At 37.9% G+C, this 27,875-nt stretch overlaps 2 protein-coding genes across 16 annotated transcripts in view; one reads left to right on the top strand and one right to left on the bottom strand.

Moving 5' to 3' along the window:
- The window catches only part of MAP7D3 (MAP7 domain containing 3), a 48,616-nt gene extending 21,456 nt beyond the window's left edge, over positions 1–27,160 (top strand). Inside the window, exons 7-21 of one of the 9 annotated variants that reach the window (XM_080553675.1) lie at positions 3,763–3,864; positions 6,348–6,446; positions 6,859–6,957; positions 8,044–8,169; positions 10,261–10,406; positions 10,764–10,894; positions 11,448–11,695; positions 16,506–16,641; positions 17,710–17,890; positions 19,082–19,186; positions 19,456–19,509; positions 20,348–20,441; positions 21,018–21,216; positions 22,168–22,463; positions 23,833–27,160. In XM_080553675.1, the coding sequence (XP_080409801.1) occupies positions 3,763–3,864; positions 6,348–6,446; positions 6,859–6,957; positions 8,044–8,169; positions 10,261–10,406; positions 10,764–10,894; positions 11,448–11,695; positions 16,506–16,641; positions 17,710–17,890; positions 19,082–19,186; positions 19,456–19,509; positions 20,348–20,441; positions 21,018–21,216; positions 22,168–22,463; positions 23,833–23,840 (2,024 nt within the window). In that variant the 3' untranslated portion in view covers positions 23,841–27,160. Of the gene's footprint in view, positions 1–3,762; positions 3,865–6,347; positions 6,447–6,858; positions 6,958–8,043; positions 8,170–10,260; positions 10,407–10,763; positions 10,895–11,447; positions 11,696–16,505; positions 16,642–17,709; positions 17,891–19,081; positions 19,187–19,455; positions 19,510–20,347; positions 20,442–21,017; positions 21,217–22,167; positions 23,711–23,832 lie in introns of those variants that run through there. The other 8 variants (XM_080553674.1, XM_080553673.1, XM_080553676.1 and 5 more) reach the window with 8 other exon arrangements.
- Positions 26,128–27,875, bottom strand: part of FHL1 (four and a half LIM domains 1) — a 32,290-nt gene continuing 30,542 nt past the window's right edge. For 4 of the 7 annotated variants that reach the window (XM_080553683.1, XM_080553686.1, XM_080553687.1 and 1 more), the window contains exon 6: positions 26,128–27,158. In XM_080553683.1, coding sequence (XP_080409809.1) covers positions 27,001–27,158 — 158 coding nt within the window. In that variant the 3' untranslated portion in view covers positions 26,128–27,000. The remainder of the gene's footprint in view (positions 27,159–27,875) is intronic. The other 3 variants (XM_080553682.1, XM_080553688.1, XM_080553685.1) reach the window with 1 other exon arrangement.

A 27,875-nucleotide genomic window follows, 5' to 3' on the forward strand; every position in this document is an offset into this window, starting at 1 on the left:
TTACAAATAAACGGTCTTCCAACAAACATGTTCCTAATGTGAAAATGAAGACTTAAGCTGTACCTTATGCTTCATGAAGTAGCAACAGGAAGGACATGTATGTTCTGCTACATTAGATCATTTGAATAACTTGGCACCAATTCTGAAAAAATTGACTGTAGAAATAAACAGATAATGCAGTGTTTGACCAAGGCACTTTTATGCACACTTTTTAAAATTTCTGTTAGTCTTTAGATTGAGATTTCAAACATACAGCTGTCTTGCCTGGGCTGGACAATACAAAATCATGATTGGATTAATTCTTTTAATTAATTCTTTTCATATTTATTCCCGTTTCAGGATTGTCCCTGGCTTCTTAACTTTCTGGAGCTCATTGCTTAATTGTTGTTAAAAATCTAGAAAAAACATATAGGATACATAAATCCAGCCAGCTTTCGAAGAAAATAATCTTTATTTGATCCCTTTCACCTTATATTTATGTAATTGTTTTCTTTCCAGCAATTATTTTTAGAGTTTGGAATGAGCTCTGCTGCATTACATCATTGTGGCTGAGTAACGCACCTGCTCTGACAGCATGTCTAAAGCAAATTTCTATAGGGTATTTTTCCATCATCAATTTCTGTGGCAGATTTGGGATTAAAGTCTCCATCTCCATTTCTCGAAATGAAAAACACTGTGGGGCAGATTTCAAATATTCGTTATTTATTTTATATGCTAGTCTTTCTTGTATTTTGTGTTGCTGTGCAAAAAAAATAAGAAATCAGTCATGTCCTTCCATGAACCAGCTATGCCGGTGGTAATATTTAGGAATGTTGACTGGTAAAGCACTGTTTGTGGGTGATGGAGATAGCACGCTCTTGAAAGTAAACCCCATGTAACTGAACATTTCACCAGCCATCAGGCATTCTCTATTATGTACAGAATGTGATTCATTGAGGCTGCACCAAATACCCCGCTGATGGTCTGAAATTTAAAAATTGATGAAAGCCCTAGAGTCTAATGTTGCATTAATGACATTGCTGTCAGTGCTACGATGAAACATGCAGGGTGTGGGTCTACCAAGAAAAATGGCAAGGCTGTGTAATAAAGCATCCCTGACAACAGAGCCCTTATAAATGAGGGAGGTTTAGTGATGACTGCTAAGCAAAACTAGACATTCAGGTGCACTTGAAGTGGAGACTTGTGCTATTAGAATAGAAATCGGGTTGCAAGGTTTTCCCCTTTCTAAATAGATTCCCTGTCCTTGTAGAAACTCAGGAGGAGCTACAAAACAGATAATTTTATTTTGTTTAGCCTAATTTTATGCGACCCCAGATAGGCAGTGCTCCAGCACCCTCTGTCTCTCAGTGAAACTTGGTTGGAAGCCAGGGTTGAGAGCTGTTCTCTCAGGGATATTTGTAAGATACCATGTTCCATAGCTCCTTTCCCCATTGCTAACCTTGATGCATGGCAATCATGTTCTTTCTTTGGCTTTGTTGCTAATTTGTTTTTCCATACCGTTAAAAACCAGATGTTTGGTACCACGTGAATTATGCTATATGGTTTTTCCAGTTCAAGTCCCTTGTTGCAAATAATTTAACTTTCCCATCAAAGTACAGAAATATTTACCTATGTTACCAGACTAACTTACTTGAGAAAATCATGTCTGTCTTCTAAAGTTGTTTTTTTTAATAGCGAACTGTCCAAAGCTTTGGGGTTTTCAGAAGCAGTCTTGTGCTTGAGGTAGGGAAAAATATGAGGCCCTCTGATCATATATTTTCAAATGTATTGATCAAAAAAGCATTGAGTTCTAACAATTTTAGGCAATTAGTGCAAAGTAAACTTTTCTGGAAAAAGGAAACTTCAAATATCTGTATGACTATGCTTTACCAATTTGATTTTTTTCAGTCAACGTGTCAATTGTGTTTTTTATCTGAACAGTCACGTATAGACTGTACATTTTTCTTTTGAGTCTTCTAGCAGCAGTTTCATCACTTGTCTGTACTAAACAGCACAGTTCACCTTCAGAACCTGAAAACTTGCTGAAAAAGAAGTATTTTGCATAGTGTAATTTTTCTCAAGGCAAGATTTAGTTTTCAGCCCTCTGGGTCTCGGTAGGTGATTGACTAAAGCTCATAATTCTGGTAGGTGCTGAAGTCTTAATTTGAACAAAGAGAAATTATTTATATAAAGTATCTCCACGATGTTAGGCATTTGACTCGCGTGTGCTTAAATTCAGGCAGGAGCCGAGTGTTTTTTGGTTGTTGTTTGTTTGTTGTTTTTCAAAACAGCCACTAGAGGGGAGTGTTACCCTTTGGAAAGACCCAAATACAAAAATTACAAGTTTCTGGTTTTTGTATACGAAACCTTGCAAGGCTGTTTTAGTTATCAGAGTACTCAGGCTTCATTCACAAAATACCATTTTTGTTACGTTAGGAAAGTATCATCTAAGCTCAGATTTTGTTTCTTAACTAGACTGACTAAACTCCCCTTTCTCTTACCCCATGGGGACTTGCCTTTTAATTCACTGTGACAAGAGCTTTCCATTTCTTTAGATTCAGCTTCAGAAGGTGTTTTTCACTTCACATGGATTCGCATTTGTTGCTTTGAGAGGGAGACCCTTAGCTCATGGTGTTTCAGGAAGTCTGGGTTGGATACATGGATCAAAAGTAGAGGTAGGGCTGTCCGTAGGAGTGCTTGTGCCCTGGCTCTTGCTGTAAGGAGCTGCTGTAGCACACTAGCCAAAGGGAAAAGAAGCTGCCCCCTGTGGTGAGTAGTGCTGCTTTTTCCTTTGGCGTTTCGTATGCACTGATGAGTTTGCATTAATCATCTTTGCAGTCCAATATACCAGCACAATCAATTATTTGTGTTAGATGTACAGAACTTTTCCTGTTTATTATGCTAGTCCATAACGCTTTGCATGAATTATCATCTTCTACTTACTGAGTTTCCATAGCAATAGATCCATGCTTTTTCAAGGCTTTCATGCTCTGGAGTAGTGTTCATCCTGAAAGATCATTATTTGACATTAAAAAGCAGGTCTTTATCTGGCTTGTGGTAAACTTAAAATTTTGCCGTGTGAGTTTGTGATTTTGTGTGTGTGTATGTGTGTTTGCATACTCATATAGAAGAATTAATTAATGTCTCAGGGTGTAGTTGTTTCAGAAGAGTTGGAAAGCTGGTTGGAAACGTGAACTTAAGGAATAGCTTTTAGAAAAAAGAAATAGGAAATTTCTAAAATAAAGGAGCCCTTCAGAAATAATCAGAAATAAGAATGCTTTCTTGACTTCCTTTGGGACTTGGTTTTATACTTCCAAAAGCATTTATTTTGTTTTGCTTTTCTTAACTAGTGAATGAATAACTGTTCTGACATACCTGAGTGGAAGTTACAAAGAAGGAAATTACAGTTATTCCCTTTTTTTGTTACTTTCTCTGTCTTGCCAATCTAGTAACAACACACAACCTCAGTAGCCTTTGTCTTTGTGTTAGGAGCAGAGAGTTTAAAAATAACTTGTTTGCATACACATGCTTAAAATCTATGCTTTATTGTACTAAAACTGAATGCCTTTCCTCTGCATGTTACAACTGGTGTTAATTGTATCAAGTACAATCAAAGGAAAACAAACAAACATCAACAACAAAAATAACACTTTTGTTTCTCATCAAACAAAACTTGAGATAGCTTTCAGGGTGTAATACTTCCAAAGTTGTCTCCAAGGAAAAAGTGAAAGGTTCCTCTGCAGGTATGAAGATGAATTCTAAAGTAACCACTTCTTTACACAGCCAGCAAGCGGTCCACCTCCACTGCAAACCTCAAACAAACGGAAGCTGTCATGAATAAACGTTTATCATCATCTGCAGCACTTTTAAATGCTTCTGATCGAAGTAAGTGTTTGTGTTCCTGCTGGTAGCAGGTATACTGCTTAACTGTTATTTGGGGAGGAGACATGAGGACAAATGATACTCCTCTTCCTCCCTTGATGTGTAATTCACTTCATATTTTGATCTCAAATGCATTTCATGCAATTTGTTAATCCAGCTTGACTGTTCAGGGCTTTGACCCAGTTGATGTGATCTCTATTAGAGGAGAAGAGTAACGGTAAAGATTACTGTCTTTTTTATTATTATTATTTTTATTTCTGTAATCATTTTACTAAAGTCAAATCTTGGTGAATGATTGATTCATAAATCATTTCCCATCATCTTTAGGGGGTTGCATGCGTTAAATCACATCCTAAAATTTCAGCAAACTAAAAATAGTACAAAAGTAAAGTTTAAATTTTGTTAGACAGCTTTAGTCATTTGTCTGTCTGTGGGGAGGAAAAAATCAGCTTAGTTTTTGCATCTTTCTTTTGTGCAGGTCCTGTACTCTATAGACACACTTTCTTTTTAATCTTAGAATTCTGCCTTAACCATATAGAAGAGAATGCGTAAAAAACTCTTGACACTTCTGGGAGTTTTTTGGATGGGAGGAGGTTGTTTTGTTTTGACCTGGGGTTCTAGTATGATTGTAGCCATAGACTGCAGCTCTGCCATTTTCTAGCCCAATAAAGATGTGTAAGTTTGATACTGATACACAAATTATGCATTTCTCAAACTGTTAGTGCACACCACTGCTTCCAAGCATTCTGAAGTCTATCTTACCGTGTTAACGATTGTCAAGGAATAGAAGTGGACTGCAAGACAGCTAATTCCTTTAATTTTATTTTTAAAGGGTTTCTGAGAGCATTTGTGCTCTTGAGATCCTCTATAATTTCTGTGGCTTCCGATCTCATTTTTGATTTAAAATGTAGGTTCCATGAAGTTCCTGGCTGCAGTGTGTCGCATTTAAAATGTGCATCACTTGACTAGTTTTAACAGAGATCTAGAGGGATGGGATAGATCTCTGTTTTTTTCATTCTGACAAGCTTAAACGTTTCAGTCTTCTCTCTTCCTCCTCCCTTCTGCCCCATCCCAATATGTGTACACTCCCTGTAGCGAGGAAATGTGAAACAGACCTTCCAGAACGTAACGTCAAGGTCATTCTGTAAATCCTAATGATCTGCCTTCTCCAATTAAAAAAGAAAATAATTATTTAATTAAAAAAAAAAAAGAATTGTACTAATCTACTTGTTGTTTAGGAAAGTAAAGATTTGTATTAGCACATATCAGCTTGTTTTAGCATGAGACTTCCTTGTGGGAATCTCTTCTGTGTTTCATAGGAGCCTGCCTGTAACCGAAATGTTTCTTCCCAAGGTAATGAAAGGTATTAATAAGCCAAGAGCTGTTTAATACGAAATCACGTTCAGTTAGGTCTACACTGAAGTGTTCTGTCAGTCTTACAACATTTGATCAAATGAGCTGTGCTAGAAAAATCTCTAACATGGACATGGCTAACAGTATGTTTGCTGGTTCAGGTTGGAAGGTGATGCAGCAGAAAAACTTGTATTCATGCACTGTTTGCCTGGTAGGGGAATTGGTGAATATATCCATACTGGCATAGCTGCAGGGGCAGTCTCTCTGAGTCACTGCAAACTGCTTGTGATCTGAAATGATATTTATGTATAATGTGCCTTGCAGGGTTCAGCCCGGGTATGAGTCAGAAACAGGGCTGTAGAGTAGAAATTAAGCACCTAACAAAGGAAGTCAGTAATTATCAGCTAATTGGGATTGCTTCCAAACTTACTGTCTACTGTGAAATCCTTTGTGAATCTTTGTATGCATTGGAGAAAAAAATCTCAGGTGGTTTGAAATGGAAGAAATTTGGGTAGGACTTGTGACCTCTTGGATTAGCTGGATGTAAAGGGTGACTTACTGACGGATTTAGATCACCACAGCAAGTTAGAACAATTCTGTGCTCCTGGTCTGGTGCTCAAGAAGAAATGCCTGTTTGGTGAATGATGACTAAATTCAAATCACAGAGGAAAATATGGTCACAAAATTGACCAAATTGCTTCTGCCGTGTGTATGTGTCTGGGAAGGTGGAGGAGCAGAATGCATAAATGAGGGAAAGGAGCTTGTTCCTGGATCAGTGGAGTATTTCTTCAGCTGTGTTAAGCTGTGTACACTTTGTTTCTGTCTCTTACTCATTGATAATGTGAGCAGAGGCCTTTTAAAATTATTTATTCAGAAAGGCCTACAAAGATGATCTGAGTAGCTCAAACGAGGTCTGTTAAGATTGGCATCATGTCTCTGTGATAAGCAATGTACAGGAGTTTAAGATATGCATATATGGACTGATTCTTCCCTGTTCCAATTTTCCTGCTTCTGAAGGATCTGTACTAGGAAGTGACTTAATTGCAATTCTGTATATTAGGGAAGTGGGGCTGGTGTTGGAGGGGACCGTTTAGGCTTTTCAACAAAATTAATCCATGCGCTTTCACTTCCAGGTACCACAAAGCGAAGTGCCTCATTAAACAGGCTGAATAACAAAGTTCCTCTGCATTCTCAGCAGTCAGCACTCAAAGGTTCACAGGTGGAACAGAAAGGTGCTAGAAACAAGTTCATTTTGAGAACTGGGAGACGGTAGACGGGGTATTTGATATTGACTTTAAACCATGTCCCAGTTTCATTGTCTGGGCTTTTACTCATGCGTTCAGTGCTGTAGATGTGGTCTGTGCACTGTGGCATAAATATTGTTATGCACATTCCAGTGCCAGATATTAGGTGATTTCCTATAAACCAGACTTACTCCTCTGAAAAGTGTGGGGGGAGGCGGGGGGCAGAATAGACAAATGCTAGCCAAACCATTTCACTTACAAGAAACTACTGGTTCATAATGATAGATCAGTGTTTTTAGCTGATTTCTTGGCAAAAGCAAAGCATGAGAATGACAATTTAGAAAATCATATATATATAAATACTATGTTAAAAATAATCTTCCTTACGCTTGGTCTCCAGGAGGAACAGAAAAGAAGAGGAGCACATCTTTGAATAGAATGAGTAGTAAACCCCATTCCTCTCCTGAACTAGAAAAAGTGAAAAAGGAAGAAAAAACAGGTGGTTGTTTAATAAAGCTGAATATTTCGTTTAAAAAACATTCACAGTAAAGTTTGGATAGGCTTACTTTTCACTAGTTTCCTTTGGTTGTTAAATCTCTAGGACTTTTTAAGGGCTTTTTAGTTGTCCAGTGGTAAAGATAAAATTGTAAATAGTAAAGATTGAATTTCTAACTTGGGGCAGAAAAAAAAATGCTGTAAGAAGGATTTGACTTGGTTAGATTGTGCTCTGAGTAGATTGCAGAAAGTCTCTGCTCAGGAGAGGGAGAGGTGTATTTGAAAGCTGGTAGGATTAAATGTAAGATACGGTAAAAATGTTAGTGATGTTTTCACTTCTTAGTTAAATGTTACTTTTGCTTTCTAAGCTCTCTTTCACTATTCAGTTTAATAGCAACTTCTCTGGTCCCGCTGCTGGTCTAAACTTTCTGCATGCGAATGATGGGGGAAACCTGCTTTCACTTCAGTCTCCTTCGTTCTGTGTATTCCCCACTAGGTTACAAATACCTCTTTTTTCTAGGGGCTCTTTCTAAAGCAGAAGACTAGCAACTTTTCTAACTTTTTTTTCCCTTTAACAATTCTGAAACTTTCCTTTTTAGCAGCTGTTGCCAACAGTGGGAAAAAACATTATTCTTTTTCAGAATCTTTCCTGTTTGAGAGAATGATGAGTGCTGTCCATTTGTCTGTGCAAATGACGCCTGATGATAACCATTCACTTTGGCTTGAAAGCCTTCTGTTTATGTCAGAATAACCTCTCTTGCAATCTAGAGTGTATAGCTCTGAAGAGCTGGGTCAAAAACTTTTCATATTTTGACTGACTTCAGCATTCATCCCTGTTGTATGCATCTGTCTCTATGTATTAAATGGATTGGTATTAAGCAAGCCGAGGACAAGTGCAGCATAAGAGATTGCAGTGTTTATTCTTTCTGTGCTATTAGTTTGGATTTCTCTCTCCATGACTTCAGTGTTTTTCTTCTAAAACTGCTATGATTTGCAACAATGCTCACAAACCTCCTTTGCTTTGTACTGCTTGTCTTTTTCATTATATGATTTCATGTTGGATCCTTTTTGATTTGTTCCCATCATTTAGCTCGCCGCTCCCAGGTCAGTCCTCTGGACAGTAGCGTTATCAGTCGCCTCCTCGCCCCTACACAGGCATCCTTAGCTAGGAGTAAAAGTGCTGCTACCTTATCGGCTGATGGACAAGATCCCTCAGGTAACAGGAGGGCAGCAAAGTGAAAGTTTTTTGCAGTCATTCTTCAAGCAAGAGCTTAACATGATAGTTGCTAACTGCTGTGTTTCAGTCTGAATCAGACAGTTAATGTATGCTTATGTATAATATTATTTATCCAATATTTTCTTTGGTCAGTGACAACCGATTCATATGCTATGTTCCATGTTTATTTAGTAAAACCAGAGGAAAACACTGGCTTTTAAAACTTAAACAGTGCCAGTTTACTTGGTTTGTGGAGAACCAAAATTCTGATATTTGTTTTGTTTTTTTCCTTTTTTGTTTTTTTAACTGACTTGGAGATCTGCATTTGGGTGTATACTCAAATGAATCTGAGAAATACTAGTCAGAGAGCAGTGCTAGGAAACTAACAAAAGGGAAGAATAAATATATATATCATTTCAAAGGAGGCTGAAAGAAGTTCAAGGCCTAAATTTCTTTAGGGGGAGAAACTCTTGTACAAACATGGCAAAGGGGTTGTCTTAACGTAAGTGCAGGAGCCCTGAGCTGGCTCCACTCAGGACGACTAGGAGTAGTGGCATAGCAGAAAGAGAAGATAGTGGAGAAACTCTGTCTGGCCCAAGTAATTTTACACTGCTCCAGACTGAGCTAGTAAGCTCACACAGTGGCTCAGCTTAGTACTAGCAAAAGAATCTCTACATCATGTTCTGTTGCAAGGAAGGCCGAGCTGCATTCCACATCTTACAATTGTTACTGGTGTTAAGTATGCCCCGGTAAATATTTGTATGGAACCAATGTGGAGTCCTTTCTCCTCTCTTACCTTATAACTTGCATTCCCAGTTTTGCTCATTTCTTTAGTATATTCTTCCATCTTTTTTTTTTTTTTAATCTTATGCCACTTAACTTGGTCCTTGTTAACGGCAACATTTCTGCACTGCTCCCCTTGTGTAATAATCAGGTTTTTGGTTCATAGTCAGTGGTCATGTTTTTGCGCAGCTATCTATGTGCCACTTTTATTTTACCATGAATATTTCAGATCATGTCGTGGGGAAATACCATCTTTTTCACCATTACTGACAGCATGTGACTTATTCACTATTGCTGAATTAAAGATAACTTTTACATTCTTATCAGTTTACTTAGAAATACTTTCTTCTTTTTGGTAGAAACCTACCTGTGCTTTAGCACAAACTAAGCACAAACAGAATGCAGTTCTCCTTCCACAAATGCTGCAAATATAAAAATAAAATGTATTTTCCATAAAGTTACAAAATTAAGTGCTGGCATCTGTCACAATTTGTTCATACTCTAGAAGAATCACTTGTCTAATTTCAGAAGTAGATTTTTACATATATGTATGCTTGTCCATCTATGATTATTTTAGTAAAAGAAGTAATTAGAAGATATAGTTTCTTTCAATATTGTATTATTTGTGAAGAGATTGACACCTAAGATAGAAAAGCTATTTTAGTTTAACAGTTGACTCTTCTCTCTTATATGTTTATTTTACGCCACTTAAATTTGATTTGTTAACGTGGATAAAGGGTGCACATATATAGTAATAAAGGGGTCAGAGAGGCAAAGCAGAATAAAATACTGTTGCATAAATGCTTATTTCACAAGAAAAGTTTGTGAAGTAATTCTCAGATTCCTAAGGTAATGCTGCCTTGTAAGTACGTTGTGAAAAGAAGGAAGTTTTCCTCCATGAGTATGGGGGGAATGTACTTAAAATTTGAATGAAGAACTTGTAAAGAATCATGCTAAGCCATTAAAACTGTTCTGAAGTATTTGTGATGAGATGCATCTTGACTGAAATGAAAGTAATACTGGTGTATTGCAAATTTAGGCAATGTTTGGAAAAGCATTTTATTTTTATCTACTTCAGACTCTGCTTTCAGAATGGTTTTATTCTTAGTGCTGTTGCTTCCAAAGTACTAATCGTGTGGTGGTGGTGTCTGTGTCCATGACCCATTGCAATGTGCACTTCCTGTGATGTTTCTCTGTATGGTTTCTAACACACACAATCTTTCTTTCTCTCTTTTTTCCTCTTTTCTCCTATTCTTATGCTGTGCACTTGGTTCTTGTTTTGTCTTGTCAAATTCCTAACTTTTATAGAATCTCACCTCTGTCCTCGTTCAGCTTCAGCCAGTTCCATCAGTTCCCCAGTCCCAACTCCTAAAGTGCCCGTGCGCAGTCGTAGCATCGACAGATTGAAGCCCTCTGTACCTTCATCTGATGCAAGTTCACCAGATTCAACCCAGGTTTGTTGAAAATCCACAGGAATTAGGTTTGTATTAATCCGGGGGTTTGGAACAGCTCAGGATTTGTCTGCTTTGTTATTGAGATGTCTGATAGTGTGTGCTTCAAAAACATAGTATTGAAATTGAGTTGGAATTTTATGGTCCTTGGTCTCTCTGGTATCTTAATGGCAAGCTGTTTTCTTCTTATGGTTCCTAAAGTTTCATTTAGGTAACGTGCTGACTGGGTCTGTATTTTGGAACATAAAGGAAATGTAAAGTACATGTTTTTGAGGAGTTGTATGTTTGTTGTGGTAGCAGCTACCCTGTCTTTAATGTATCCTAGAGTGAGCATTATTTGATTCTTACATATCTTCTTAGAAATCAGAGATGGAAAAACCATCCCCAGGTTCTGGGTTAAGACGCCCTCCCTCACCATCTGTGTCTGCCCGTAGAAGATCCCCTTCTCCTGCTAATTTGGTGAAGCGTCCTCCATCACCTTCTACAGTTAGGTATGTGTCCTGGTTAAATAGCTTATTCAGAACAAAATGAAGGCTGCTTCCTGTCTCAAAGAAAGCTGTGCTGTTGGAATTCAGATGACCTATGCTACACCGTGTTGATATACACAAGGATTTCGCTTGTGGTCTGATTTCTCTTTTTTTGCACACTGAGGAATGCAGCACTTACTTAAGCCTTTGTCTCCTTTGTGCAGACAAAATACTCCTGTTTTTTTGTACGATCTTTGCACTGAAACCAATAGGAAGTGTGCGAGCTTCTGAATAAGTCAGTATACCTGTATTACGGTAGGAATTCCTTAGACTGGAATCACAAGGTTTATCCTTGACATGGAGTAAAAGCAGAACTGGTCTAAAAGACCTGTTTGGATGTTAGCCCAGGTGCCCAGGGTATTTCAGAATCCTCTGTTTAAGGTTTATGAGGAAGGCAACAGTATTTGTGTATGTATTTATTTTTAAAAGCAAGGTACATAATACAAACTAGACCACTGTCCTCTGTTGCGTATTTGAGGTTTTTGCTGTTATCCCTGAAAAATATTCTTTACTTCAGCAGACAGAAGACTCGCCCACCTTCACCTAGTATATCAAAACAAAGGCCACCATCTCCTACTCCGGTCTCTAAACCAGCACCCATCCAACGTCCACCTCTCACACCAGGTGTTATAAACATTACCAAAAAGAAGAGTGAAGCAGAGAGCAAACCAAAGGAAAAGAGCACAGAAGGAATGGGACAAGAGCAAGGTGCTTCACCAGCCTTGGACAGGGATGCAGTAGCAGCTAGCACAAAGACCAAAGAAGGTGAGTGTATCTCCATGACTGAGACTCTTATTGAAGACATCTCCAGCATATATTAAAACTGATGAAATAATTCATTCAGGAGACAGACCACTGGAGATAAGGATGCTATAAGGTGGAAGCTGTGATTACTTATATAGTGATTACATGATTACTTATATAGTAGTTTTATGTGGTAGTGGATTTTAGTGCAATAGTCGGTTTATTCAACTTGGTGATTGAAGACTTAAGTCAGGAGCTTTCAGTATTACTGCTTATAGTATAACTTTAAGAAAAATAGAAATCCTGTTCGCCTTCTGGACTTCAGGTATAATAGTTGAGAGATCTGTTAGCTTGAGGCTTGCAAAGTCAATATTTAAACTATACAAAGGTCTTTCAATCCATTCAATAGTTCTTCTAATTGCTTGTGTAGAAACTTGCTTGTGGGAAGAAATCAACTATTGGTACATCTCTGTCTGAGAGCCAATTCTCACAAAGCTAGAAGGCTGCCTCAGTGTGGATTCCAGTGAACATGCTGCCTCAGGGAAAAAGTGGTCAGTGAATGTATCACGCTGAGAAATTACTGTGGTAGATTAAGGAGAGGCGTATACTGGATAAACAATTAGTCTCCTAGTCCTTTTCATTGTGCCAAGTAAGCACAGCCTCTGTCCCTCTTACTGGAAGAACACCATGTGCCATCTCCAGAACAGAGTCTGGGAGAGCCTTCTGATGAGGTCTTGCAGGCATTACTCTGTGGAGAAGGACTTAGGGGAGACTTAAGAGGAAAAGGTGGGATCTCTGGAGTTTAAACTACAGCCAGTGGGCAGTACTGAGGGTGAAAATCCTTCAGAAATAAGGTAAGTGGGAACATATGCTTGCTGCACGTTACTGCATGTACAGTTCCTGTTGTGCATTCCTCAGCTGCTACAGTTATCTGTGATTTTTGAGACACTTCCTGACACTACTTGATGTCAGATGTGAAATACTATTAGTCACCAGAAGAACTCATTTATGGTATGGTTCTTTGAGCATATGTTCCTGTAGAAGGAAGCTCAGATATTGTAGTCAAATGTCAATGTTACTATGAGTTGCATATGCATCTTCAGTGTCACGTCATCCATCTTTGCAGTCAGGATGTCCATCTCTCGATGCACACTGTGATAAATGTCTTGCATGCCTCAGAGAGGGCATAATCAATTGTCAGCAGTTGGTTGAAACCTCTGTAACATGTCCTATTCCTGTATCTTCCAGTTGTTCTGGAACAAGAACACCTGTCCTTGTTCCTTGGATGCTCCACCTGTCTCCTGTCTGCACTGACTTCTGGAGCTGTATTAGCCCAGTTTATCTGTTTCCATTTTATTTTATTGCTAATCTCCAAGCTAGCCATCTTTGTAGTGGTTCGTAATGGGGCTGGGTGAAGCTCTTCATCTTTGGCACATATGAGGAAATTGTGGCCATGTTCTTGAACCTAGATATGATTTGGTTTATCTTTTTCAATGTTTCGGTACAATGCAATATTGCTGAGAGAGGCAAAATCTTTGCTCTTATAAAAAAAAAAAGTTGCTTTCACTTGTCACAGTGTGTGCAATAGATAATGAAGAAAAGGAACTAATAATGGACATCTGTGTAGACAGTTTACCTTGTGGGTTGGGGCAATACCATATTCCAGGCAGCTTCTGAAATCAAAGCACACCAATGGCATACAGCAAATCAGTCTCCAGGTCTTGTAGGTTCAACCTAATTTCAGCTTTATGTACTTCTGTCTTCATACCATCTCTTCGCCCTCAAACTAAGCTTGATTGCCTGTTGCTGACAGACGGCAATCAAGTCTTTGTCTTGCTCTTTGTGTCTTCATACTAAAATACACTGTTCTGCAGTAAAACACTTTTTTATTTTTCAGTGACTCGGAGCAGTTGTCATTTCTGGCAGCAGCCTTTCGCAGCTTCTTTGAGAGTTAAAAGGCTTGTTTCAACTTTAAGCATAAGTGCTCCTTCATGAGCTCTCACCTTATGCGTGATGATAGGTAATAAACTATCATGGAGCCTCGCTTCTTTTCTATCTAAGTAGTGAAGGCTTTGCGATGTGATTCCTAGATTAACTGTGAATACATGACTTGCCTTGAAATGATCTGGAATCCTCCGTGTCTCCAACTAATAGTACAGCACAAACACATCTGTGCTCTTGCTGTCAGGCTAGAAAATAACAGTCCGGTGATGAACTGACACCAGTTTCTCCTCACAGAGTAGATCTGTGTAGTATTCTTTCCACCTTGTTAAAAAAAATTAAAAAGAAAATCCTGATTAATGGGAGAAGAGGAGGAGATTCAACTTCCACCTCTTCTTAAGTTAAAGATTTCCTGTGTCCTTTCTACTCAGCTGGCAGGATAATACTGCTGGAGAGGAACTACTTAGAGCAGTCTGTATTCCTAATGGCTGCAAGAATCTTAAAAGCAGCTCTTTGCTATTAAACCACAGGCTAGAACTAAGTAAGACCGACAGATCAGCTATTAGTCCTTTAGATGCATTTTACAAATGTTCTGAGACATCTCTCTTACCTGTTTCCCTCTTCACCTTTCTATCATGAAAATGTCCTTTGAGAAAAAGACAGTTCTTACCAATAATGATAGTTGGGAGTACAATGAAAATGGAGCTGAGGAGCTGAGTATAAAACTCTGGAATAATATTCTTAAGGCATGTTAGCCATGATGTTGGGAAGTCCCACGTCCAGCCCTATGGAAACAGACTACAAAGGGCACATGGGCCTGAAAGCACTATTGAAGTAACCGTATGGAAAGTGTCAGTAAAGTTTCAGCAGTAAAAATGCAATAGAAAGATCTTTCATAGACTTGAGGTCTCCTACACTTTGTTTTTATGCTCCCCCCCGCCCTGTTCTTTCCATACCTGTGGTATTCTGAATATTTTTTTGACTAATTCTGTCATTTTTGATACCAGGTATTCATAGTATTTCAAGCTGTTATTACCATGTTATAATCCTAAAACCTATACCTGAAAAGCCTAAAGCCGTTAGGCTTCCTGCTGAGAATTAATTTATCTGTTTTAGGTTCAGGTTTGATGGGGGAAAGAGTTAAATCTGACAGTAAATGTCAACCAATTTTGATATCATTGAGATTCCTGTAGTGCCGAAATAGGGCTGCTGTGCTGGTTGCTGTGCAAGTGCATAATGGAAGATGGCCTTTGATGTAAAAAGTGTCTAAACTGGCAAGACACTTGAGTGGTAGAGAAGAAGAGAGGCATTTTGATTTTCTTTAGGGTTGTATACTGGCAACACTAAATGAACCCCCCCCCCCCCCCCTTTAAGTGAAAAATTTGCAGAATATAGAAAGAAGAACACTTAGTTCATGCAAGTCGTGAGTAGGCGGATTCTGCTAATAGTTCTCACAACCGCAAGGAGCCAATCTTTCGTACTTGAGGAGGAGGTGGAGGAGGTTCCCTTTTGGCTGAGCTTAGATTTAGAAGCATCGTGGTTGGATTCTTGTTTGTACCGATATAACTGTATTTTTGCCCAGATAAGATGCAATGTGCATTCTGGGGAGGTGCTTCAGTTTCAGCATTGGGTAAACCTAACTATCAGAAAACTCTTCTGTGACTGCCCTCTCTCAGTGCTGTAATCCTTTTCCTGGGACTGCAAGAACAATTTTTATGCACAAAGCACTACTATGATTCAGCAATTAAGAGTGTACTCAGTGAGTTATGCCCTATAGCTGCAGGTAGTGATTACGTGTCCACAGGATTTAAACAGATTTTCAGGTATTAAAGTGCCTAATGATGGCATTGTGTTTTGAATGATTTGTCTTTAGGTTGGAAGCAAAATAATGGATAAAACCCTGATGTCAGTGTTCGTTAAAATTAACTTGGCTTGAAGGCTTTCTAAAACTTAAGCAGACATCTATGTGCTAATTTGTGAGATATTAAAAAGAAGACACATCCTGACCAATGTTACGGTTCTGTTGCTCTACTGACACCAAGAGTGAATATTCAGATGACCTCTAGTTATGGTAGAACAGTATTATTTTTAGAGAGTGGGAATAACTGATAAAAATCATAGTTCTTTCAATATATATTGAGAGCAACTGGGTGGCAAGGGATTATTTTTTTTAATGTTAATTTATAATAGTATCTCTGAGGTTCAGACATCATAACACCAGGCAGGGTGAACAAACAAAAACCGCAGAGCTATATAAATACCTACTAACCTGGTGGTTGGAGCTGTTTTGATCTCTATGTAAACTGGAGAAGGATTTGTTGCTAAAATATGATATTGCTGAAGTCATTACTATGTGCTTTCAGCGCCAGATTAAATGGGTGATTATTTGCATCCAAAGATACCCTATAAATATAAAGGCGTTAATGCTATTCATTTTTAAATTTCTCTTGTTTCATATTTCCCTTTTATAATCACAGATGTGCATTCAGTTTTATTAGAAGGAAGTTAAATGTATTTCCTGAAGCAGTATTTCTTCAGTTTTAAGTGTTTCTAATTGTATTAGAATGAAAACATCTTTTTTAGAAATATGTTTTTAAGTTCCATGGTAATTGGAGAATACCATTAAACTGTATTGTCTGAAATACGGCTGGAACGCTGTAGTTGAAATGATTTGTTTTCTCAGTGTTAGTGAGATATTGGTGCGCTGCTGCCTTCTCTTTAGGACTGCCCTTTGGCTCTTGTGGGCCTCTATACACAGAGTATACTTACTGAGTGATGAGTGCTGATCTAAAAGTTAGTGGGTTGGTTGGCCAAAAAAAACAGTTATAATGTCTTTCTTAATTTTAAGTTGCTAGGTCTTTTTAACAGTAATTTCTTTCAAACTTTGCAGAATCAGGTAGCAAAACAGTAGCAGGGACCACCACAGCTGAAGAAGCTGCTAAAATCTTGGCAGAGAAACGACGTCTGGCACGAGAGCAAAGAGAGCGTGAAGACCAAGAAAGAATTCAGAGAGAGGAAGAGGAAAGGTAACAGTTCAGGAGAAGGAAATGTTTTCTTTGGTGGGTGTGGTTGAAATGGGCACTTCAGTTGCACATTTTCCTAAGCGTTAAATTCGAGGTAGGACAAATTGCTGTGTATATCCTTAATCTATACCTCAGTATATATGTAATGCATAGTCACAGTGCAAATCACTGCTTCCTTTTCCTAACAGTCACCAGTACTGCTTTTACTTCAAATCTAGAATGTGTTTTTTACGTCATTTATATTTGTTTTGTTGTCTTGAAATAATCAGCCTCTCTGTATGAAACTTTCCTTTGATGAACTCAGGAAGTGAGTACATTAGATCTCATTTTAGTGATCCTAAATCTGGATAAGAAATGTAGCCAACTAATTCAAAGCAATAAATCAGTATACATTTGGTTCATCACAAAGAAGTTGTTAACGATAACAATTTTGTGCTGACTAACTTTACTCCAGGTCATGGAGTAAAGTCTGAGTAAGGTCCTGTCTGAGCTTCTCTGAACACTATGGAATATCAGATTTTGTCTATTTTCTGCTCATGGGTATAAAGCTGTCATGAACTTTAACAGAGTCTGCTACAGATCAGAAATATATCATGCCCTTATTGGATTAGATCTGATGTGTACATCTGCGTGATCTGGCAGTGAAACACCTAGTATATCTCTGGAACTAGGACTATAGAAGAAAAAGTGTTTTAGAAAATCTGACTAAATTTGTTTGACAGTGATTGAGAGCTTCATTCATGTTTTGGATGCAGGTGGTATTTATTAAATAGTTGTCTCTTAATCCAGTTCTCAATCAAACATTCCATTATTGGAACAGGTGGCTTTAGACTTGTCATAATCAGCAAAGAACATTTAAATGTATAGATAGTTTCTTTGAAGTTATTCTGCTTTTTCCTTTGACTGCTCTGGATGGTGGCATTTGTAATTCCACAGCAGAAAGTATCATTATGCAATTATTCTACGACTGACTAACTTAAAACTTTCTTGCTTTCCTAGTCTGTCTCACATGCATGCACACTTTTAAAGAACGAAATGCCCAGTCAGTAATCTGTATCTTGGAAACACTAGAATCAGAGAAGAAGAAATGGCCAAGAGAGCAGTTGAAGAAAAAGCACGACGGGAAGAGGAGCTCCGCAAACAGGAGGAAGAAAAGAGAGCGGCTTATGAAGAACAGCAAAGACAAGCTGAAGAGGAAAGAATCCGTCGAGAACAAGAAGAGCAGGAAAAACTTGCAGAGCTTCAACACCAGGTCTGTTTATTTGTACGCTTCCAACTGTGTTCCTTGAACAAAGCTGCTGGTGTGTTTTTGAGGGGGTTGTCTTTCATTTTCTTTCATAGAACAGTTTTGACAAATCTCTGTGAGGAATGATGTAAAGCAGAGTTCATCTTGTCCGTGACAAGAGATTGGTTTAAAGAATATCTTGCAGTTCTTCCTTGCCCTAGTTGTATGTGTTTTCTTTCAACATTTGATGAATTCAGGTGTGGGACAGAGGCAGATACTTTGGAAGTTTTCAAAAATTTTTTTTTAGCCATCTGGGATGTTACTTTTCACACACAGAAGTATTTGTACTGAGACCACTTTACCACTGTACCGCTGTGGATTATAAGAAAATGGTCTGTTTGGAAAGTCATCCAGCCTCCTCTGATTCCAGATGAGCAAAAAGAAAGATTGGTAGTGTTTCCAAGTCTGCTTTTCCAGTTGCTAGATAGTCTTCCACAGCTAAGATATGTGTACCTTTCCAAAGGCGTCTTTCTAAGTGAAGGAAACTGTTTGGAAGAAAGTGGACTTTCTTTAAATGAGATTAATCAAAGCAGCTTTACAATGAAGTGATTTATGTTTAAAGAGTTGTATCTTATGGACAGCATTGAAATGTGTCTGAACATTTCTTTAAAAGCTTGCTTAAGTGTAGTTAACACTTAATTGTCATATGCTTTTATTTTCTTTCCAGTCTTAGTGGAAAAGCTTTTCCAGTGTAGAAGGAACAGACGATGCTCAGCACAGAGTATCTTGCAGACTATACCTGACTGCCAAGATTTTTAAATTAACCTTGCAACATACAGAATTCAGTTGCTGTCCTGTTACTTCATAAATTATCCTTCTTAGAAAAACTTCATCCTGAAGTATAATTTGAACTCTGACTAGCTAAACAACATCCAGAACATTTGCGTAATCGCAATAAAGAAGTGAATACTATTTTTCTTTTCAAGTCAGTTTTTAAATGTCATAGTAATATAAATTTTGTTTCAGTAACTGTATCATTGGCATTTAGCTGCAATGCATGGTACTATTAAATAGCGATTGTCTGCTATTCCTGTCTATCTTAAACCAGAACCTCTGTAACGGCTCTGCTTTTAACTCTTGGAAATGAGTTGTACATTAGATGCTCTTTTTTTCTTTTTTTTTTTTTTTTTTCTTTTTTTGGCCTTGCTTTGTTTTCAGAGAGAAGAAGCTGAAGCAAAAGCTCAAGAAGAGGCTGAAAGACAGCGGCTGGAAAGAGAGAGAATTATGCAGCAAAATATGCAGGAAAGGCTTGAAAGAAAAAAGGTATGCTGTTTTGAAAGCAGAAAGGTTTCTCAGCCTGAAGTAGTCGTTGAAGTGTTAGTATTAAAATAAACTGAGCAGGCAGACTGTCTCAGGTGCGTTTAAATAGAAGTAGTAGGTTTTTCTAAAGCTAGCTCTGGTTTGTGAGCTTTAACAACAGTGAGTAAAGCAGTAAATTTATGAAATATATGATGATTTATATGATGAACATTTAAACCAGAATGCTGAAACATAAAACTCTGTCATTGTAAATATTTTCCCCATTTTAACAGAGAATTGAAGAAATAATGAAAAGAACGCGAAAATCGGATCAAAACGAATCCAAGGTACTTGTTTGCTTAGATCTGTAGAATGACCCTTCCCAGAGAAGGCCTTGTCTTGTAGCCTATGTTCCTCTGTTACCTTTGAACAAACTGGCTTCCATATGAGGGTAAAAGTTCTGGCACGCTAGAATAATGTTCAGTAGCTTTCCATGGTATACATTCTTCTGCATTGCTTGTTCAGACCGAAAGTCTTTGATGCGTTTTTGTTCTAGGCATATAGAAACAATGTGATCTGGCATTACCACTTGCAGATCAATTCCAAAACCCACTGATTGGTAATGAGTTTTTTTTTAAACATTACCTGTTCTTCTTGGGCTTTTTTTTCCCAGAAAACTTACATTCCTGGCTTCAACTGTTTGCTTAAAGGAAATCTTGGAATCCCTTTTGGATTTCTGTGGTAAACTGGATGTATTTTTGTTAGTGTAGTGATCCCTGACCTAAGGTTTGTGGTAAATGATGAGTATTTTATTGAGGAATAGTCATCCTTTTCTGGCTATTCAATATGCAGACTCAAATCTCCATATGGCTGAAAACCAATAAATACTTAGTGCACACCTTGGAGAAGTGAGGGGAAAGGAAACTCAGGAATAGTGTATGGGTAGGAGGGGGCAGCAGGTCTCCCACATGTTTCTTTACAGACTCTAGCTCAGCAGAGCACGTTGTGGTGAGTGACCTGAAAACTCAAAATTAACTCCAGCAGCCCTCTTAGTTGACTTCCTTTCCCAGCCATGGATGCAGATTGTCAGTCAGCCTCTGGACTGTAGCATGAGAGCTAGGATCGAACCATTTGTGAAATGCTGGATGGTAGCAAGCAATGGTGAATAACACTTCCTGAATTCAGTTGCAGAGTGAAGGGAAGTCTGCCTCCGAGGTTATCGAGGGAGAGGATATTGAAGAGGAGGAAGAGTTGGGACTTGAGAAGACCAGTCAATCAGGTAAAGAAATCTGATGAGTCAGATCTAAGTCGCTGCCAGCGTCTCAGTGATATTATAGCAGTGTTAAAATGTCACTCAATTTATAGCATTGTGATGAACTGAGACACAAATTCCAGAAATGTCACAGAATCTCTGCTTAAATAGAGTACATAGTTGCCAGTTATAATAGAATAAACCTTATAATAAAATATAATAATAATATAGTATTATGTATAATTAATATATAATAATATGCTCATATAATATATTATTATATATTAATTATATCTAGTAATAATGTTATAATATTATTATAATATTAATATAATAATATAATCCTTAAAAGATATGCAAAATGATTAAATGCAAAATGATTTCTGTGTGAAATGCAGGCAGCATGTTTTCTTTTTACAAATGTATTTTGAAGGTGAAAAACAACAATCATGTTGTTACAGCTTGTCTTTAGATAAATTTCTCTACAGGAGAGTGCATCAAATTTTGGCTAGGAAAGGTCATTTTGACACTTGTATTTTATTCATTTAGAACAGCAAATCTGTTACTGAAGCTCTGTTTTTGTTTTTTCCTACACACTTCCAGGAAAGCTAAATGGCGTTGACTTACCCCAGGAAGTCAAGGGGGAGACAGAGGTTTGTTTACAGACTGCACATAGCTTGATCTCTACAGAATTTGAGCAACAAGACTTGTCAGAGTTGAAGGCCAGTGAAGTATTTATGAATGGCAGCAATTTGAAAAGCGATGACGGGTCTCTACTTTTTACTGAATTAAAGGATTCCAGGTGAGTCTGTGTAGGTGGCTGTTTTATCGTCAGAGCAGTTATCTGTCACACAAGAAATCCCTCTGTGTTTAAATTCAATTTACTACTGTACATAGCATTAGATCAAGTTTTGCACCCCACTAGTTTTCTGGTATTTCTCTGGCTTGCTCTAGGCACATGGTGTGTACATGCTGTCAGTTTGCAGGTTCATGCAGAGTCAGTTAGCTCAGGGTAATTGTTTGTTTAGATGGCACCGTGTCGACAGTACAGGCTTTGCGAAGTGAGACACATAGCCAGCAACATGGCAGTGTTACTTATAAAGAATGGTATTGGCTTGAAAACGTTTTCAATTGAAATAGCTAGCAGTTCTTTTCATTAACAAAATATTAAACAAGGAGAAGGGAGGACAAAACTGAAAAGGAAGAATAGCCTACAGAAAGCTCTAGAACAATTCTAGTTGTGCTGAAACAGCAGATAAAACAGAAACTTCCCTTAGTGGGATTTTTTTTGGTATTTCAAATTTTATCTCTTTAAACATAAATTTATTTCTATGTAATAGTGGAAAATGTGTTCTCTTATGCTAGTTCCATTTGCTCATCTAAATGCTAAAGGTTTAGAAATGACATTGAAAACTTCTTTTTTTAAGTAAGAGGAGAAACGCACAGTGCTAAAATACAATTTTAATAGAGGAGGGCTTTAAACTTGCTGGTTCTTCATATCATTTCTGGAGCCAGACCTTACCTGAAAGTTATTAGTATAGTAAAAAGTTGTTATATGCTGGTGGGTCATTCTTCACCACTGGCTCTTGGATGGGAGATCCCATGTGGCAGCTGGAGGAGCTCGTCTAGGAATGCCCTTCAGGATATGCAGTGCTTTGCAAGCTGTGTAGACTGCTAATTCAGCTGGCCTGTAATGAATCTAAAGAGTAAATATCCGGAAATAGTAATACTAGTATCCATTTGCTTTTTCCAGCCATCCTGCAAAAGAAATGGTTATTGATGACTCAGTGAAGTTGGGTGTTAATGAAGCTGATCATACAAGTGGACTTACTCAGAATCTTACTGGAAAATCTGATTCATGGACTTTTGAGGAGTTTATTGACGTTGGAGTACATTCCAGGTCAACAAAACTGAGTTCAGACAGCCTCTCTGCTGGTAACTGTAATCAAAACTTGAATGATGCTGCTACAATACCTTCTAGTCCCAAATTGGCTTATGAGGAAGATGGTGCAGTGAATTCTTTGACCAAACCTATAGATTCTTCATCAGGTAATCCAAGCTGATTTCCCTATCTATCCCCTCCTCTGGCTGGATAATTAACTTTGTTGCATTTTTATTCTCCTTGCCTTAACTTCAGCTTCCTATTTTCAAGGCACTTTTTCCAATGTGTAGACTGGAGGGAAAGCTCCTTCTTTAGTGCTTCTAACTTGAATTCTGTCAAAAGGAGTCACCAACTGATGCCTTTTTAGGGATTTGCTCTATACAGCAGCTAAGGCCTGACATTAAGGCTCTTCCAAAGACAAAGCTGAGCCCCTGTGAAGCTCCTGTTTCTTCTACCAGCGCTCAAGCCCATCTGTTGTATTTTAGGCTTCTTCTAAAATTTCTTAAATGGCACATGTTACTTTTGAAGATACTAACAGTTTAAAAGGTGTCTGATGTAACTCTACAGACAAGACCTGGCTGCTTTCCCCTTTCCACTCCTAGGCATGTTCTGTAACTTTTTGATGCTGATCTGCATGGTCTTAAAAGGTCTTTCAGGCTCTGGCAAGATACTAGCTGTCCTCTATACTTACCATAGAACAGTCTCTCACTTCACTGATGGGTGTAACCCCAACCTTGAATTCCACAAACGGTTGTATTGCATTTTGGGAGGAGTAGTAAAGCTACACACACGATACTCAGAATTTTCTGAAAGAAACAGGGTTGCATCTGAAGCCAAACGTACTCGCCAACCCAGGCCCTGATGCAGTACAGCACAGTGTGTCAGAGAGGCTTCAGCATGCTAGTTTTCATGAGACTAAACTGCTCTGTTGTTGTAGCTAAACCCCAAATGAGCGTACTCACAGCAGGAGATCTCTGTCCACGAGATAAATGACTGCATGAAGAGTTGAAATAAATGACAGTGGGGAAAAAACAAAGACTTGCTATCCACATTTTCTTTAAGTGATGTGTAGCACCTTTTTTGATTAAAGCGTAGCACTTTTCTAGACTGAACTGTTTCCTGAGTCTCCTCTGTCACTCTGCGTCTTGTGAGTTTTGGTCTTACGGACATAGCTATATTGAGACTTTCCTCCGGGCCACTACTGTGTAGGCTGTGGGAATAAAATGATTTAATGTGATATTGCTGATCACATTTTTTTCTGATCATTCACTCCTTAGTGAGGAAAGAGTTGCCTTTTAATTTTGAACGTAAATGTGTTTTGAGACAATCTGGTTTAAGAATTGTGTTTGGAAACAAGTGCTCATATTTAAAAAAAAAAAAAAAAAAGGCTACTATGCTGATTTTGGACTGTGAGTTACTAAGTGGGTCTGTGCTTACCCCCCCCCCCAGATGTAGACTCTGACAGTGATGATATATGTATGTAGAATACATGCAGTATGGTGGTTAAACATTTTCTTTTCTTTGCTCTCTGGACAGAACTGTGAACACTAGAGACGTGGAAATAATCTGATTGCACTGCAGTAATCCAGTGTTTTATCAAGTACCGAAGGCCTTGTTTTGAAAAGCTGCTTGTTTACCTTTATCCATCTTCAAGTTTGAAAAAAAAAAAACACAAAAAAACACATCAGGGGAGGGATGACAAACTTCTAGATTTGCACCTTGAAACATATCAGGGAGACTACTGTGCTGATGTTCCTTTTCCATTTGTTTAGTTAATTGTTGGATAGGATTTCCTTGTCTAAATATCACTTACTTCCCTCTTACAGACTTTACGCTAACCTGTTTAAGTCTTTTTTGTTTTCATACCAGTAATATCCAGCAATGTGCCACTGCAGACTTTCCAGTTTGCTACTGGTCAGATTTTAGATATTCCTAAAATGGCACTTGATGAAATAAGACTTTTTTCAGTGTGTGTTAAAGCTCAAGTCCATTTGCAATGTTCTAGAAAAAAGCTGTACGCTTTCATTCACATGCTATTTTAAAATGCATAATTGAGTATCTTCTGTTTTGAATCGAGAAGGAAAAATTCATATTTTCCAACATCAAATTTCAGAATATTTCAAAAATGTTGAAAGTTCAAAAGTTTCAAAATGCAGTGTTGTGTCATCACTAATATGTTTTAATCTATTGGAAAACATCAAAACATTTTACAGGATATGCACTAATATTACAAAAAATGTTGAATACCTAGATTTGTTTGTCATAGCGCAGTTTAACATGTCATGCTTTTAAAAATGTTTTCCTTTTGATTTATTTATCTACACTCATGTAAGTATTATGTTATTGTGTACATAACAGTATTAGACCATTGAAGTCATGTTTTGTTAATGTTAATTATTCTAAGTGTTCCTGTTCTAGCTTTATAACATTGACTGCAAGCTGCATATATATTTCCCTTCCCCTAAAGCCTGTATTAAGTAATCTATTTAACCTAAACTTGCCTGCTTTTTACAGCATGAAGAGATTAACTAAGCATCTTCTGAAAACTGCTACTAAAAGTAATACTGCAGTCTTGTTCTTATGTCTCCTGTAATAGATATACTAAATAAGTGATTAATTTAAAGAATAGCTGTCTCAAATCCTGCTATAAACCATTGGCTGATAGTTCAATTTAAATGAAGCATCCAAATGGCAGCTGTATTTTCAGTGGTGAAATGCAAATGTTTTTGCTGGAACTGCATTCTTTCCTCAACATCTGCAATTACAATAGGAAACCCTCAGCCTTCTTACTCTCACTATTTGCTATTCAGAATATGTTAGAACTGTTTTAGACTTTAGAGCAGTGCCTTAGGTAAAAAGAAAAATGTATTTTTGTATGATAGTTATTTCAGGCAGAGACAATCACTCTAACAAAGATGCTGATATTTTTTCTGTGCTGATATTATTTGTCGAATGGTCTGTTACAGCTCTATGTAAATATGTGCGCACTGTTAAATAAACTTTGCAGTTGAACAATGCTTTATTTCTGTAATGCTAAACATTACCTTACTAGGAGTCTCCAACCCCTTGCCGTGCTGAGATGCGCTCTGGTACTGCTCTCTAACTACTGCACACTGCAGATTCCCAAAACTAGTAGCCTCTTTGGTAATTGCATTTATGTGGTTGGAAAGGTATTTGTACTAACACCTTTAGATTTTGCTGTGTTTGTACATGCGTATAAGATTTTTCATAACAGTTGAATTCTTTAACTTGCTTTTTACTGCAAGCCTTTGCCTTTTACTTGTAGCACGAGCATCTTTATGTTCTAACAGTGAGTCTAGCGGCGTTCTGTGGCCATTGTGGAGCAGCAACCATCACAAAAACAGCAAGCTGCTGCTTTCTGTTTATCCTGAGAGATTTCGCTGTTTCTGGTAGGTGTTTTTGAATGAAAGGGAATGACTGTAGTAGCATCCAGTTTTATAAATATTTCTGTATGGTATTATCATTGCTATGGAGAAGGAAAAAAGAAAAAACTTTAAACCAGCATTCAGGTCACTGAAGGGTAGTAGACTGTGTATGGACTATTGCTGTACATGTGTTTTCCAAAGGGTTTTTTTTCCACACAGGTTGTTCTTGGCAGAGGGTCTAGTGTCAGTTATGTATTTTTTTTTTTTTAGTTTATGTAAATTCTTGCTTTGGTCCTTGTGTATTTAAGGACACTATGGCAGAACAGCTGACTCTCTACTTTGCTGTGTCAAGGCATCAGACTTGATTGCAGTAGCTCAGCCATAAAAGATGTCACTCATGTAAGACAGAAAAATAGAAAAAAAACAGTTTTCCAGACTGTATGACTCCAAGCAGGCACTAGTCTCATTTTTATTAAATCATAAAACATATACTGACATAATAGGAGAGCTATGGTCATCTGAGCTATTTTTAAGGCACTTCTAAATGCATATGCATTTTGCTGTAGTTGAAAGATTTACTACTTATTAATGGATTAATAATTATATGTAGATGGCCTCATTTAAACAATAATGTAAAAAAAGCTAGTGAGCAAACCTTTTGACAAACCATGCAAAAATCATAACCAAAACAAGTTTATGGAAACTTAACTAAACCTAAGTTGTACTGCCAAAATGTTGTTATATGTAAGAGAAAGCCACTCCATACACTTGCTGCGCTTTGGTATGGTAGGATAAGCAAAGTTAATATTGAGTTTCTGTTAATGGTGTGATATATGTATATATATGTACCTGTACTTGTAAAAGCATAATAATGGATCTCTCTGATCCTGGGTGCAATGTTTGCATCTCTGTTTCCAAGGTGCTGAGGCTTGTGCATGCCTTGTCAAAAACACTTCATGTAAGTTCCGAGCATAAATGTATACTAAACAAGTTTAAAATGAGCTTCTTTTTTTTTTTTTTAGTTTAAGCCACACACAGATTATGGTACTACTTGGATTTCTAATGCTAAATCTAAATGGCATTTCAGGCCTTTACACCAATAGTTACTTGAAAGCAAAGTTAGCTTTTTGCAACAGTACATGCTTTCTTGCTGCAGGAGCTTCAAAAGTCAAACCTGGTATATTTAGGCTATTTTAGTTTGTTTTATGCTTAAATGGAAAAAGGTAAAATTCTTAACATGCAAAACCTGCACCTTTACCAGGACTATTTTGAAAAGCAGGCCTTTAAAATCCATTTTATAGTAGTTGCTGTCTGCTCCTTACAGTCGTTTGGGACACTCAGCACAGTAAATTTTTCCATTATGGCAAACAAAGCGCTTGTTGGCCAGACCACGGGCACACTTTGTGCATTTGAAACAATAATCGTGCCAGGATTCATCTTCGTAGTTAACCACACTGGTTCCTCTTCCAAATCCTGCTAGGAGAGAAAACAATTATAGGACGGCGATAGTAGCTTTTCCCGTGGCTGGGTTAGCCCATCAACCAGCAGATCCCATTCTTACTGCCTCCTGTGTGACCATATTTGTAACATTTAAAATACTAGCCCAAAATGCAACTGAACTGCAGTGTTTGCTGCTCTGTATTAGTGAGATCCAGGCACTTTAGCCTAGGCATGTGCGGCTTGTCTACAATAGGCTTTTCCCTTGGATCTTTTTCCCAGGGAACTGTCAAGCTAAAGGAAAGGTCAAGACAGAGCAAGAAGAGGTTGGGCTAAACAGCCCACCTGGTTCTTACAGGCTCAGATCCATGCTCTGAAATGCTGAATCAAGTGCAAGACTTACAGGACTAGAAGGATAGTGCACACATTTCAGAGCTGAGTTCTGTGCAATTTTCATATGCAGTAACTAACTGGGGCATGTAAAATATATTAGAAGTAAAACAAATAGTCAGTTTGGAGCAATATGACAATGCTCTTTTTAGACTTCAAGTTCCCAGACTAAGATTGGAGTGGGAACAGTTCTCCCTGGGGCAGTTTTGGAGGTAAATTTGAGTTCAAAAGGTGAAGAGCTCAGTTACCAGCTCAGCCTCCATCCAACAGGAGCATGTGGGTTATGTAAATTGTTGGAATAGGGCTTGGGATGTTAGAACTGCTTCTGGTGTTGGTGGCCTCTGAGCTTCATGTCTTTGGGGATCA

This window comes from Anser brachyrhynchus (genome assembly GCF_964034855.1).
Source record: "Anser brachyrhynchus genome assembly, chromosome: 13".
Lineage (NCBI taxonomy): Eukaryota > Metazoa > Chordata > Aves > Anseriformes > Anatidae > Anser > Anser brachyrhynchus.